The sequence below is a fragment of the Blastomyces dermatitidis genome (assembly GCF_000003525.1).
Source record: "Blastomyces dermatitidis ER-3 genomic scaffold supercont1.15, whole genome shotgun sequence".
In the NCBI taxonomy this organism is placed as follows: Eukaryota; Fungi; Ascomycota; class Eurotiomycetes; order Onygenales; family Ajellomycetaceae; genus Blastomyces; species Blastomyces dermatitidis.
In genome coordinates this window covers 42,380-58,979 of record NW_025544788.1, presented here as the reverse complement: position 1 = coordinate 58,979, position 16,600 = coordinate 42,380, and the positions used below count along the sequence as shown (strand labels likewise).

General features: G+C 27.7%; 1 protein-coding gene across 1 annotated transcript; it reads right to left on the bottom strand.

Annotated features, from left to right (window-relative positions):
* Positions 1-11,414: 11,414 nt before the first annotated feature.
* Positions 11,415-11,957, bottom strand: BDCG_17959 (uncharacterized protein; the record flags this gene model as incomplete). The annotated part of the gene is made up of 1 exon (XM_045426998.1): positions 11,415-11,957. A coding segment is annotated over one exon (543 nt), but the record flags the coding sequence as incomplete, so codon positions are not given.
* Between the last annotated feature and the right edge of the window lie 4,643 nt (positions 11,958-16,600).

Here is a 16,600-nt window from a genome sequence, read left to right as displayed (position 1 = left end):
CATCTCATACTTTGAAATCATTTAACAATATCATGACAAAGGAAAAGAGAACACAGTCTTAAAGATAGACACATTAAATAGATAGATAGAAAGAAATTGAAAGAAAAAGATAAAATAAAGACAGACTGTAACAAAACAAATTATTAAAAGATAGTATATAGCTGTTTTAACAGATTATATCTGGTTGATTTCCTCCTCTTCATATTCAGATAATTCTGAATTTAGTCATTTTCTTGTAGCTGCTTGAGTTTCTGATAGAAAGTCTATTAAGTATTTAATTCCTGTCTCAGTTGAGAATAAGAATCTTATATTTAATTAATTTAGATTATACTTCTCTTTCAATCTGACTCTGAGACTATTGTATAATGTACAGTGTATTATAATATACTCAGAATTCTCATTTGTATTACAGAATGAGCATTCTATTGAGTTAAATCTATCATCAAATCTTTGTATATAAGATTTGAAATAGTCATGTTCTAGTTTCAGCTGTATTATAGATGAGAATATTTTCTTTTTATATTTAATTAAACAAGATTTTCACTTGAATTTTATTTCAAATCTTGAATAATATATACTCTTCTTTTATTTCTATCAGCTTTCATTTCACTTATCTAAATAAGATTCTTTTATTTTTCTCTTTATAAAAGACTAGAATATAATTTTTTGAATATATCTGCTTAATTCTGCACTCTTTTTTACAGCTGAATCAGTTAATTCATTATCATGAATATTTATATAAGCAGAAACTTAGTATAGATGAATTATCAGCTTTGATATTCTTCTCTTTTGAATTTTTAAAATAGAGTTTAAGATCAGTTCAAGATTTATTTGATTATTATAAATCTGACTATTTCTAAGTCTCTTTAAAGCAGCTTAACTATCAGAGAATATTCATATCTCTTTCAAACAATTTTCTCTTTTATAAGATTTTATTTCAATGAGTTTGAAAGCTTTCACTATTATAAATAGTTCAGTATCAAAGACTTCATATTCAGAGTCTAGATTTCAGAAATCTGAGATAAAATTGATATTATCTTCAGTATAAGCAATGTCTGTATCTAATCTATTCAAGTTCTCATTTTTTAAGTCATCTGAATAAATCAGAATAGAGTCTTTTATATTGATTGTAGAAATTCTCTTCAAATACTATTCATATTCTTTCTCTTTTAATAGTTCACTTATTTATAAGTCTATAAGAGATTCAAGCTTTTCTCTTCAGAGAGATAACTTCTCATGATCAACTTTTTCAATATTTAAAGAAGAAAATTGATTTTTAATCAGAGAGCATAGTCTGTATAGTTAAGAAGATATTTTCTTTGAAGAATTATTTTCATTTCAATCAAGAAATCTATTTCAATCCAGTTCATTTTCAGAGTTAATTAATGAAAATGAAGAAGAGACTCTTTCTCTGATTATATGATTCAAGCTCATCTTTACAACTCTCAGAGTATAGTTTATACAGGTCTTTTCAAATCTAATAGTAGAAGAAGAAATTGAAGCTTCAATTTTCATTACTTTAATAGAAGATGATTTGAATACTCTCAGAATTCTTCTCAAGACTCTGTTTTACAGACTTTGAAAGAGTTCAGTGAAATTCTCTTGATTATTTTATCAAACTTGAACTTTATAATCAGCTACTGATGTAATACAGGCTATATATAACTGTCTCATAGCCTGAAAGAATAGACCTCTCTCTGTATTTAATAGTCTAATTATATTGTTCAATAGTCTTTCTGCTTTGACAGTTCTAGCTGAAACTAGGACATGACTATTTCAAATCTTATATACAAAGATTTGATGATAGATTTGACTCAATAGAATGCTCATTCTGCAATACAAATGAGAATCCTGAGCATATTATAATGCACTGTGCATTATACAATAGTCTCAGAGCCAGACTGAAAGAGAAGTATGATCTAAATCAATTAAATATGAGATTCTTATTCTCAACTGAGATAGGAATTAAATACTTAATAGACTTTCTATCAGAAACTCAAGCAGCTACAAGAAAATGACTAAATTCAGAATTATCTGAATATGAAGAGAAGGAAATCAATCAGATATAGTCTGTTAAAACAGCTATACACTCTCTTTTAATAATTTGTTTTGTTATAGTCTCTCTTTACTTTATCTTTTTCTGTATCTTTTTCTTTCAGTTTCTTTCTATCTATCTATTTAATATGTCTATCTTTGAGACTGTGTTCTTTCTCTCTTTTCTTTTGTCATGATATTGTCAAATGGTTTCAAAGTATCAAAAGATGTTAAAACACTGCAATTTGTAAACAGTTTTTGTATTCTGGGCTGAAATTTTCTGATTTTGCATATCTGAAATTGATGAATGTACAATAGGTAACTTTACAGACATAGAAAAAACCCTGAGAACTAAAGTTCTCAGGTAGATGTCATAGTCTCTGACTGCATACATCTATAATTGAAGAATAATAATAATAATTGACAGTTCTTTGTTAAATATAATATTTAAAATTCAACTTAAAGTTTAATTATACTTCTAATCATTTAATATTTACACTGGATTTAATCTCTCTATTTAAAAGAGTTAGAGATAGTTCTTTCTCATTGAATCTAGAAAAGAAATGAATTAACTCAGTTTTATTCATATCAAATTGAATTTAATTGATATCTGCTCTAATAAAGATTTTCTTTGCAGCTTCTTCAATTACTTTCAAATTCTCTTTGATAGTTTTTAAGCTGTAGACTAGATCAATATCATTCATATAACTCAGAGATTATACTATTCTCATATTTCTATTTTTAAATAGATATGCAGTGTATATTGTAAATAAAATGAGTGAGATTGAAGATCTCTGTGATACTTCTATTTTTATCTCAGTCTTGTCTTATTTCATTTCATCAAAGAAGAGTTGTATACTTCTTTTAGATATAAAACAGTTAACTCATTTTATTAGAGAAAGTGACAGTTTTAATATCTTCAATATCTGAATTAACTTTAACTTTGAAACATGATCAAATACTTCTTTTATATCAATAAAAACTGCAGTTGAGATCAGATTCTCATACTTTGCTATTTAAATATCATGAACAACTGAGAGAACAGTGTTAATTACAGAACACTGTTTTTTATCTCTCATTTATTCACTGAATAAAAGAGAATCATCTATAGAGCTTATAAAAGATAGTTAAGTAGCTATTATCTTTTCTAAAATCTTTTCTAGACAGTTCAATAGAGATATTACTCTATATAACTTAGAAATTGAAGTTTTTCTATTAGATTTTGTAAGAATCACTTCAGTGACTTCTCTTCAGCATTCAGAATAATATTCATTTTTCAAGAGATTAAAAAAGAGCTCAAAATATTCATTCTTTAAGTAGAAATATATATTCTGAATAATCAAGTGATTAATTGAATCAGAACCTGCAGCAGTTTTAACAGAACTTGAGAAGATAGCTGACTCTAATTCATCTTATGTAAGATCAGATCATTCCCAGTCATTTTCATCAATATAGTTAAGAAGTGATATATTCTCTTTCTCTGAATCTGAATCTAAATCTGAATCTGAATCTGATGAGTTCTGAAAGAGAATTCTTATAAAAGCTTAACATTTTTTCTCAAAAGAGTTTGCTGTATATAATTCATTTAGAAACTCATATTTCAAGACTGAAAGTTTTGCTACACTTCTTGTTTTAGTATAGTTAAAAGCTTTAAAAACTTTCTTTTCTTATGCTTCTTCAAGAAATTTATTCCAGCAGTCTGTTTTAACTCTTTTAATATCTGAAAAATATTCATTTCTGACAGCTTTGAACTCTTTATCAGATATTATATCATTCTTTCAATCTCTTCTAACAGTAGCTAATTCTTTTCTTTTAGATGAGATATTCTCATTTTATCAAGATTTTGAATACTCAGAAGATTTTCTCTTTAAAATATTATCTCTAACACTTATTAGAATAATAGATGTAATAAGCTTCACTCTATTCTCAAGCATTTCATTTGAGATATCTTGATCAGAATTTCAATATAGCTCATTCTGTCTTTCAGATTTTAACAGTTTTATACTTTCTTCAACTACTTTTCAATCAGCTTTTTCAAAGTTATACTGATTAGAGAGAAGAGGATTTTTACTCATTTATTTTTCACTCAGTTCAATATTAAATTAAATAATCTCATGATCTGATTCTGATGTCTCATTTAAATTACTAAATCAGTTTACAAGTCTTCTTTCTATTAGATTTTGTGATATGAAGATTAGATCTATAATAGACTTCTGTTTCATATCTTTTCTAAAGAATGTTTATTAATCAGACTTATTAATCAAATCTATTAAATGTTCAAAGATTTATTCAATCAGATTATCAGCTCTCACTACTCTCTTACATTCTGAATTTCATTAGAGATGATGTGTATTGAAGTCTTCTACAATTATAGAGTTTCTTAATGAAGTTATGTTCAGAAATTCTCTATTAATTATTCAGATATTATTATATTTCTTTAATGACTTTTCATTATAGATATTTATGAGCTGTATAGTATCAAACTCATTTTCTTTATCTATAATATCACTCATCAGAATATCAGAGTCAGACATGATATCAAATCTTAGATTAAATTAATATCTTGATCTCTTTCTTTCATAGATCACTACTCTTGACTTTATCTCAGACTTTTGAGATAAAAAGCAGTAGTAGCTTGAGTGAGAAATGATATATTTTTACTCAGTATTAAAATTCAGCTTCTGAAGCAGTATAAAATTAACTTTTTATTCAAATACAATTTGAAGATAAGAATAAATACAATTTGAGTTTCTATTCATATTATTTTGAATAAATATGATTTTTGAAGAGTTTTTAAACTTTTTTTATTGTTTTTATTGTATATTCATACTAAAAGAGAGTAGAGTAGAATCTAATCACTATCATCAGATAGTAGATTATAACTATTCTGAAAAGTAGAAATCTCAACTGCTTGTATTATATCTAGTTTATCATCAGAGTCATTTCTCAATTCTCTAATCTTAACAGAAGTTTGAGAATTCAAATTCTGTTTACATTTCACTAAAGAATTGAAGTTTAAAGACTTAGATAATTAAGAGTTTCTTCTTTTTAAGCTTACAGTTGTGAGTTTACTGACTTGACTATTTTCTTCAGTTCTAGATTTACTCTGAGCTTCATCTTTTCTTCAGTTCTTTTAAGTTCTTGAAATAAATATACATTCTTTTAAGCTAGATGCATGTTTTTCTTTGCAATTAGAGTATTTAAGCAGAGTGTATTGACATATTTTATCTCTTTTTAAGCATGTTTCATATTTATACTCACTAATTTTATGATCTCTGATATAGAATGCATATTTTGAGTCTCTGAAATAGAAGATTGTAAAGTGTTTATATCTTTGACAGTTTGAATACTGTGTTTGAGCTTTGAGATTTATTCTGAAGTCTTTGTATTCATGAACTCTCATTTTCAAATCTGCTACTCTTACTTCAGAGATCTTTGACTGTTTTATTATCTTTATATATACTAGAATAGAGGTATTTCTTCTGCTTTATCTGAACTCAATTGAATTTAGTCATACAGGCTTCTTTCTCAGTTGAATAGAGTTATATTCTTCTAATTTATTTTTAAGAAGTAGCATTTCTTCTTCACAGTCAAAAATTTCAACTGAAATATCATAAAGAATGAATTTATCTTACTTTTCATCTCTCTTAGATAGAATTATTATATTTAACAAAGATTTCACTACTGATTTTCAGAGATTCTCATTCTGAATAAGAAATTCAGCACTGAATTCAGACATTGTAGTCAGAATAATGAAGTTTTCAAAGAAGAATGACTCAATTGAAGCTATAACTGATTTTTGAACTTCAATATCAGTTATTAACTGAGAAAAGAACTGCTGATTGATTTCATTTCTAATTCTGAAAATAAGATTTAAGTTTAGCTTATTTCTCTGTAATATATTCTGATTTGAAACTTTGAGAATAAGTCTTCTATCTCTGAAGATTTGAAGATTTTTCTCTTTTTACATTTTTTTCTTCACTCTTATATTACTAGAAGTATGAGCAGTATTCTTCTCAGTTTTCTCAGAATTTTAAGCAGGTTTTGAGATAGCAGATTTAGAGATAGCAGATTTAGAGACAGCAGATTCAGCTGCTTGAGCATATATTTTCTTCTAATTTAAAGAAGAAGAAGAAGAAGAAGTAGAAAAGAAAGAAGAATAAACTGAAGAGTCAGTGATTGTATTAGAAATTTTCAAAGTTTTTTGAACTGTGTTTGAAATTCTAAGTTTGAACTTGATTACTTTCTGTAGTTGTCTAGTCTGAGTATGAAGAATTAACAGAACTTCTTTATTCATCTCACTCAGACACTGCTTTTCAAGAATTTTACTTACTTTTTCAAGTTTCTGTATTTCAAGAACTTGTTATTTCTCTATTTCTTCTTTCTTTCTTCTCTTCAGAATTTCAATCTCAGAAATAGCATTTGAGAAAGCATCTTTTTCCACATTAACTGAGTGTACTTTTGAACTCATTATTCTTACTCAATGAAAAGTTGATCAGACTAATTCAATTGAGATATTTATTAAACTCTTTTGAATTGAAAAGTTGATCAGACTGTTTCAATTAAGAGATTTCTAAGTCTGTTTTCAATTGAAAAGTTGATCAGACTATTTTAAAAGAAGAATAGCAGACTTTTATGTATAAAATATCTGATTTTTTTCACACTAGTTCAGTAACTAGATTAGATTTTTGAAGAGAATCTAATAAACTAAAATTGATTTTTAAGATAAATCAATAAAATCTTTACAATCTCTTTCTTGAGATACAGTGAGAAAAAGTATGATATCAATTAATAGTAAATCAGATAATATGACAGTTTTTGAGAGAAAAACTGACAAAAAATAAATCAATTTTTTGCAGAGAAATTGATTAAAACTATTCAATTTTATTCTAAATTATTCAATTCTTCTCACACAACAAGTATGCAACTCAAATCAGTTAATAAAGAGTGTAAAAAAGAATTAAGTATTAATGAAAGCTCTTCAGTCACTGAAAAAGTAATTCTTACTTAAAAGAATATAAAATTATGACAGAAAATAACTCTGTTTTTAATTCTTTGTAAGAATATTGTGTAAAACTCAGAGAAAAACACCTTACTTTTTCAAGAGAAGTAAAAAACTATTTCTAAGATCTTTTTTTTTTGCATTAACTGCTGTAGAAGAATGAGATAGAAACTGCTAAGATATACACTACTGTATACTCTCTATCAAGACTTTCTCTCTTTTGCCCCGGTGGCTGAATGGTTAATGCGGCCACCTGGTAGCGCCTTGGCGTGGGAAACCAAGGCATGTGGGTTCGAAACCTGCAGGGAATACATTAAATCCAGAACTCAAGCACCTCAGGTTCCTAATAAATACAGAGGTGTACAAATCACTTCAATAAATTGTTCTATGTTCCTGGGCTGGGAAGTTATTATCGCATGTATCTAATTGTCACTCCTTTGTATTTTCTATGTTCTTGTTATCTTGGCGTGGTCTCAACACCTGTATTTCCTCCTGTATAACCAACACTTGACCTGTATTTAACATCACGCAAGGACTCATCATAAGCTCCGCTTGCATATGAGTATAATGGAAGAATAATAATAATAATAATAATAATAATAATGACTTTCTCTCTTCAGAGTCTTGATATTATAGAGAATATAAGTCTGTTTCTATATAATAATGTAAATATTATCAGTGAGATGTAGAGAAACTGGTTATTTATATCTCAAAATAGAAGACTTTGTCAATGATTATATTAATATAGAGTTAATTCTCAAATTCAATAGAAATCTAGTATTGCTGTTCTCAATTCCTTGCAGAATCTATTGAATATTGAGATATTAAAACTAGATTTAATATATCTCACTGTGCAGAGATCAAAGGCTCAGTCAGACCTTGAAGTATACTGATTTTATAGTTATTGTGACTGCTGATTATGTATCGAGTACAGTTGCTGAGGTATCTTTTTGTACTTTTCTGCCGGGGATGGGCCAGATTGAGAGGGGTGGTACAAGGGTGAGACTCAGTGTTGATGTCTACATACACTGAAGACAGACCGCGGAGGTTGCACTTCAGAAGTGGCTGTTGGTTATGTACTTGATATTATCGCCGGGGTATCTTTTTGTACTTTTCTGTCGGGGATGGGCCAGATTGAGAGAGGTGGTACAAGGGTGAGACTCGGCGTTGATGTCTAGATACACTGAAGACAGACCGCGGAGGTTGCACTTCAGAAGTGGCTGTTGGTTATGTGCTTGATATTATCGCTGAGGTATCTTTTTGTATTTTTCTGCCGGGGATGGGCCAGATTGGGAAGGGCGGTACGAGGGTGGGACTTGGCGTTGGTGTTTTGGAACATCAAAGATGGACAGAGTTTTCGCGGAGGTCGCTCCTCAGATATCTCCACAACTACAGATCAGGGATCTTCCAAAATCAAGAAGATTGCTGCATATGGCTAGGTCTCTTCACCTTACAATTTATATGGCAATTTGGCCCGGGGTTGTGGTGTGGTAGGGGAGAATGGGGGATAATCCCACGCAGGAGTTCCGAATGATGTCTGGTTCACATTTGGCTGGATAACTCCACCACCACACGGGGTATGCGGTCGGCGATGGGGTCAAAATGCTCGTACAATCGAGGGCTTTTCGATGGATCTATTGGCGGGTTCTTATTCAAAAAATCGAGCGAGTTCGTGGTGGAGCGGTTGAATTTTTTGACTTAAATTATATTTATTCTTATCTTCAAATTGTATTTAAATAAAAAGTTGATTTTATACTACTTCAGAAACTGAATTTTAATACTGAGTAAAATTATATCATTTCTTATTCAAGCTACTACTACTTTCTATCTTAAAAGTCTGAGATAAAGTCAAGAGTAGTAATCTATGAAAGAAAGAGATTAAGTTATTAATTTAATCTAAGATTTAATATTATATCTGACTCTGATATTCTGATAAATGATATTATAGATAAAGAAAATAAGTTTGATACTATATAGTTTATAAATATCTATAATGAAAAGTTATTGAAGAAAAATAATAATATCTGAATAATTAATAGAGAATTTCTGAATATAACTTTATCAAGAAACTCTATAATTGTAGAAGACTTTAATACATATTATTTCTAATAAAATTCAGAATATAAGAGAGTAGTGAGAGCTGATAATCTAATTAAATAAATTTTTAAATATTCAATAGATTTAATTAATAAGTCTGATTAATAAACATTCTTTAGAAAAGATATGAAATAGAAGTCTATTATAGATCTAATCTTTATATTATAAAATCTAATGAAAAGAAGACTTATAAACTGATTTATTAATTTAAATAAGATATCAGAATTAGATTATAAGATTATTCAATTTAATATTAAACTGAGTGAAAAATAAATAAGTGAAAATTCTCTTCTCTCTAATCAGTATAACTTTGAAAAAGCTGATTAAAAAATAGTTAAAGAAAGTATAAAACTATTAAAATCTGAAAGATAGAATAAGCTATATTAAAATTCTGATTAAGATATCTCAAATGAAATACTTAAGAATAGAATGAAACTTATTACATCTATTATTTTAATAAATATTAAAGATAATATTTCAAAGAGAAAATCTTCTGAGTATTTAAAATCTTGATAAAATAAGAATATCTTATCTAAAAGAAAAGAATTAGCTACTGCTAGAAAATATTGAAAGAATAATATAATATCTAATAAAGAGTTTAAAACTGTCAGAAATGAATATTTTTTAAATATTAAAAGAGTTAAAACAGACTACTGAAATAAATTTCTTAAAGAAGTATAAGAGAAGAAAGTTTTTAAAGCTTTTAACTATACTAAAATAAGAAGTATAATAAAACTTTCAGTCTTAGAATATAAGTTTCAGAATGAATTATATACAGTAAACTCTTTTAAGAAAAAATATTAAGCTTTTATAAGAATTCTCTTTCAGAACTTATCAGATTCAGATTCAGATTCAGAGAAAAAGAATATATTACTTCTTAACTATATTAATGAAAATAACTAAGAATAATCTGATCTTATATAAGATGAATTAGAGTCAGTTATCTTCTTAAGTTCTGTTAAAACTGCTGCAGATTCTGATTCAATTAATTACTTAATTATTTAAAATATATATTTCTACTTAAAGAATGAATATTTTGAGCTCTTTTTTAATCTCTTAAAAAATGAATATTATTCTGAATACTGAAGAGAAGTCACTGAAGTGATTCTTATAAAATCTAATAAAAAAACTTCAATTTTTAAGTTATATAGAGTAATATCTCTATTGAACTGTCTAGAAAAGATTTTAGAAAAGATAATAGCTACTTAACTATCTTTTATAAGCTCTATAGATAATTCTCTTTTATTCAGTGAATAAATAAGAGATAGAAAATAGTATTTTATAATTAATACTATTCTCTCAGTTATTTATAATATTTAAATAGTAAAGTATGAGAATCTGATCTTAACTATAGTTTTTATTGATATAAAAGAAGTATTTAATCATGTTTTAAAGTTAAAATTAATTCAGATATTAAAGATATTAAAACTATCACTTTCTCTAATAAAATAAGTTAACTATTTTATATCTAAAAGAAGTATATAACTCTTCTTTAATGAAATGAAATAAAATAAGACTGAGATAAAAATAGAAGTATTATAGAGATCTTTAATCTCACTTATTTTATTTATAATATACACTGTATATCTATTTAAAAATAGAAATATAAGAATAGTGTGATCTCTGAGTTATATAAATAATATTGATCTAGTCTACAGCTTAAAAACTATTAAAGAGAATTTAAAAATAATTAAAGAAGCTGTAAAGAAAATCTTTATTAAAGTAGATATTAATTAAATTCAATTTAATATAAATAAAACTGAGTTAATTTATTTCTTTTCTAGATTCAATAAGAAAGAACTATCTCTAACTCTTTTAAATAGAGAGATTAAATTCAGTGTAAATATCAAATGATTAGAAGTATAATTAAACTCTAAGTTAAATTTTAAATATTATATTTAATAAAGAACTGTTAAGATAGAAAGACTATTAAATAATATAATCAGACTATTAAATACAGAGAGAGATCTATTCTTTCAGACTATGAGACAGTTATATATAGTCTATATTATATCAGTAGCTGATTATAAAATTCAAGTTTAATGAAATAATCAAGAGAATTTCACTGAACTCTTTCAAAGTCTGTAAAACAGAGTCTTAAGAAGAATTCTGAAAGTATTTAAATTATCTTCTATTAAAATAATGAAAATTAAAGCTTCAATTTCTTCTTCTATTATTAAATTTAAAAAGATCTGTATAAACTATACTCTGAGAGTTGTAAAGATAAGCTTAAATTATATAATCAGAGAAAGAGTCTCTTCTTCATTTTTATTAATTAACTTCAGACATCTCTCATGTAACTAATAGAGCTAGCCCACTTTACACTCAACCGCTCCACCACGAACTCGCTCAATTTTTCGAATAAGAACCCGCCGATAGATCCATCGAAAAGCCCTCGATCATACGAGCATTCTGACCCCATCGCCGACCGCATACCCTGTGTGGTGGTGGAGTTATCCAGCCAAATGTGAACCGGACGTTGTTCGAAACTCCTGTGTGGGAGTATCCCCCATTCTCCCCTACCACACCACAACCCCGGGCCAAAGTGCCATACAAATTGTAAGGTGAAGAGACCTAGCCATATGCACCAATCTTCTCGATTTTGGAAGATCCCTGATCTGTAGTTGTGGAGATATCTGAGGAGCGACCTCCGCGAAAACCCTGTCCATCTTTGATGTTTCAAAACACCAATGCCAAGTCCCACCATTGTACCGCCCTTCCTAATCTGGCCCATCCCCGGCAGAAAAATACAAAAAGATACCTTGACGATAATATCAAGCATATAATCAACAGTCACTTCTGAAGTGCAATCTCCGCAGTCTGTCTTCAGTGCATCTGAACATCAACACCAAGTCTCACCCTTATACCACCTCTCTCAATCTGGCTCATCTCTGACAGAAAAGTACAAAAAGATACCTCAGCAACTGTACTCAATACATAATAAGCAGATATGACAACTATAAAATCAGTATATTTCAAGATCTGACTGAGTCTTTGATCCCTGCACAGTGAGATATATTAAATCTAGTTTTAATATCTCAATATTCAATAGATTCTGCAAGGAATTGAGAACAGCAATACTAGATTTCTATTGAATTTGAGAATTAACTCTATATTGATATAATCATTGACAAAGTCTTCTATTTTGAGATATAAATAATCAGTTCCTCTACATTCTGCTGACAATATTTATATTATCATATAGAAACAGACTTATATTCTCTATAATATCAAGACTCTGAAGAGAGAAAGTCTTGATAGAGAGTATATAGTAGTGCATATCTTAACAGTTTCTATCTCATTCTTCTACAGCAGTTAATACAAAAAAAAGATTTTAGAAATAGTTTTTTACTTCTCTTAAAAAAGTAAGGTATTTTTCTCTGAGTTTTATACAATATTCTTACAAAGAATTAAAAACAGAGTTGTTTTCTGTCATAATTTCATATTCTTTTAAGTAAGAATTACTTTTTCAGTGACTGAAGAGCTTTCATTAATACTTAATTCTTTTTTACACTTTTTATTAACTGATTTGAGTTGCACACCTGTTGTGTGAGAAGAATTGAATAATTTAGAATAAAATTGAATAGTTTTAATCAATTTCTCTGTAAAAAATTGATTTATTTTTTATCAGTTTTTCTCTCAAAAACTGTCATATCATCTGATTTACTATCAATTAATATCATACTTTTTCTCATTGTATCTCAAGAAAGAGATTGTAAAGATTTTATTAATTTATCTTAAAAATCAATTTTAGTTTATTAGATTCTCTTCAAAAATCTAACCTAGTTACTGAACTAGTGTGAAAAAAATCAGGTGTTTTATACACAAAAGTCTGTGATTCTTCTTTTGAAATAGTCTGATTAACTTTTCAATTGAAAACAGACTTAGAAACCTCTTAATTGAAACAGTCTGATCAACTTTTCAATTCAAAAAGAGTTTAATAAATATCTCAATTGAATTAGTCTGACCAACTTTTCATTGAGTAAGAATAATGAGTTCAGAAGTACACTCAGTTAATGTAAAGAAAGATGCTTTCTCAAATACTATTTCTGAGATTGAAATTCTGAAGAGAAGAAAGAAAGAAGAGATAGAGAAACAACAAGTTCTTGAAATACAGAAACTTGAAAAAGCAAGTAAAATTTTTGAAAAGTAGTATCTGAGTGAGATGAATGAAGAAGTTCTATTAATTCTTCATACTCAGGCTAGACAACTACAGAAAGTGATCAAGTTCAAACTTGAAATTTCAAACACAGTTTAAAAAACTTTGAAAATTTCTAATACAATCACTGACTCTTCAGTTTACTCTTCTTTCTTTTCTACTTCTTCTTCTTCTTCTTCTTTGAATCAGAAGAAAACATATGCTCAAGCAGCTGAATCTGCTATCTCTAAATCTGCTATCTCTAAATCTGCTGTCTTAAAATCTGCTCAAAATCCTGAGAAAACTGAGAAGAATACTACTCATGTCTCTATTCATAGAAAAGTGAAAAAGAAAATGTAAAAAGAGAAAAACTTTGAAATCTTCAAAAATAGAAGACTTATTCTCAAAGTCTCAAATCAGGACATTCTGCAAAGAAACAAGCTAAACTTAAATCTCATTTTCAGAATTAGAAATAAAATTAATCAGCAGTTCTTTTCTCAGTTGATGACTGATATTAAAGTTCAAAAATCAGTTATAACTTCAATTGAATCATCATTCTTTGAAAACTTCATCATTCTGACTACAATGTCTGAATTCAGTGCTGAATTTCTTATTCAGAATAAGAATCTCTGAAAGTCAACAGTAGAATCTTTGTTAAATATAACAATTCTATCTGAAAGAGATGAAAAGTGAGATAAATTCATTCTTTATAATATTTCAGTTGAAATTTTTGACTGTGAAGAAGAAATGCTACTTCTCAAAAATGAATTGAAAGAATACAACTCTATTCAACTGAGAAAGAAGTCTGTATGATTAAATTCAATTGAGTTCAGATAAAGCAGAAGAAATGCCTCTGTTCTAGTATATATAAAAATACTTGAACAGTCAAAGATCTCTGAAGTAAGAGTAGCAGGTTTGAAAATGAGAGTTCATGAATACAAAGACTCAAGAATGAATCTCAAAGCTCAAACACAGTGTTCAAACTGTCAAAGATATGAACACTTTATAATCTCATATTTTAGAGACTTAAAATGTGCATTCTGTGCCAGAGATCATAAAACTAGTGAGTATAAATATGAAATATACTTAAAAAGAGATGAAATTTGTTAATATACTCTGCTTAAGTGCTCTAATTGTAAAGAAAAACATGCATCTAGCTCAAAAGAATGTATGTTTACTTCTAGAACTCAAAAGAACTGAAGAAAAGATGAAGCTCAAAGTTAATCTAGAACTGAAGAGAAGAGTTAAGTCAGTAAACTCATAACTGCAAGCTCAAAAAGAAGAAACTCTCAATTATCTAAGTCTTCAAAGTTCAACTCTTCAGCTAAATGTAAATAGAACTTGAATTCTCAAACTTCTGTTAAGATTAGAGAATTGAGAAATGACTCTGATAATAAACTAGATATAATGTAAGCAGTTGAGATTTCTACTTTTCAGAATAGTTATAATCTACTATCTGATGATAGTGATTAGATTCTACTCTACTCTCTTTTAGTATAAATATACAATAAAAACAATAAAAAAAGTTTAAAAACTCTTTAAAAATCACATTTATTCAAAATAATGTGAATAGAAACTCAAATTGTATTTATTCTTGTCTTCAAATTGCATTTGAATAAAAAGTTGATTTTATACTGCTTCAGGAGCTGAATTTTGATGCTGAGCAAAAATATATTATTTCTCATTCAAGCTACTACTGCTTTTTATCTCAAAAGTCTGAGATAAAGTCAAGAGTAGTGATCTATGAAAGAAAGAGATCAAGATATTAATTTAATCTAAGATTTGATATCATGTCTGACTCTGATATTCTGGTGAGTGATATTATAGATAAAGAAAATGAGTTTGATACTATACAGCTCATAAATATCTATAATAAAAAGTCATTGAAGAAAAATAACAATATCTGAATAATTGATAGAGGATTTCTGAATATAACTTTATCAAGAAACTCTATAATTGCAGGAGATTTCAATACACATTATCTCTGATGAAATTCAGAATGCAAGAGAGCAGTGAGAGCTGATAATCTGATTGAATAAATCTTTGAGCATTCAATAGATTTGGTTAATAAGTCTGATTAATAAACATTCTTTAGAAAAGACATGAAACAGAAGTCTATTATAGATCTAATCTTCATATCATAAAATCTAATGAAAAGAAGACTTGTAAACTGATTTATTAATTCAAATGAGACATCAGGATCAGATCATGAGATTATTCAATTTGATATTAAACTAAGTGAAAAATAAATGAGTGAAAATCCTCTTCTCTCTAATCAGTATAACTTTGAAAAAGCTGATTGAAAAGCAGTTGAAAAAAGTATAAAACTGCTAAAATCTGAAAGACAGAATGAGCTATATTGAAATTCTGATCAAGATATCTCAAATGAAATACTTGAGAATAGAGTGAAGCTTATTACATCTATTATTCTAACAAGTGTTAGAGATAATATTTCAAAAAGAAAATCTTCTGAGTATTCAAAATCTTGATGAAATGAGAATATCTCATCTAAAAGAAAAGAATTAGCTACTGCTAGAAGAGATTGAAAAAATGATATAATATCTGATGAAGAGTTCAAAGCTGTCAGAAATGAATATTTTTCAGATATCAAAAGAGCTAAAACAGACTGCTGGAATAAATTTCTTGAAGAAGCATAAGAGAAGGAAATTTTTAAAGCTTTTAACTATACTAAAATAAGAAGTGTAGCAAAACTTCCAGCCTTAGAATATGAGTTTCAGAATGAATTATATACAGCAAACTCTTTTGAGAAAAAATGTCAAGCTTTCATGAGAATTCTCTTTCAGAACTCATCAGACTCAGATTCAGATTCAGAGAAAGAGAATATATTACTTCTCAACTACATTGATGAAAATAACTGAGAATGATCTGATCTTATATAAGATGAATTAGAGTCAGCTATCTTCTCAAGTTCTGTTAAAACTGCTGCAGATCCTGATTCAATTAATTACTTGATTATTTAAAATACATATTCCTACTTAAAGAATGAATATTTTAAGCTCTTTTTCAATCTCTTGAAAAATGAATATTATTCTGAATGCTGAAGAGAAGTCACTGAAGTGATTCTTATAAAATCTAATAGAAAAACTTCAATTTCTAAGTTATATAGAGTAATATCTCTATTGAACTGTTTAGAAAAGATTTTAGAAAAGATAATAGCTACTTAACTATCTTTTATAAGCTCTATAGATGATTCTCTTTTATTCAGTGAATAAATGAGAGATAGAAAACAGTGTTCTGCAATTGACACTGTTCTCTCAGTTGTTTATAATATTCAAATAGTAAAACATGAGAATCTGGTCTCAACTGCA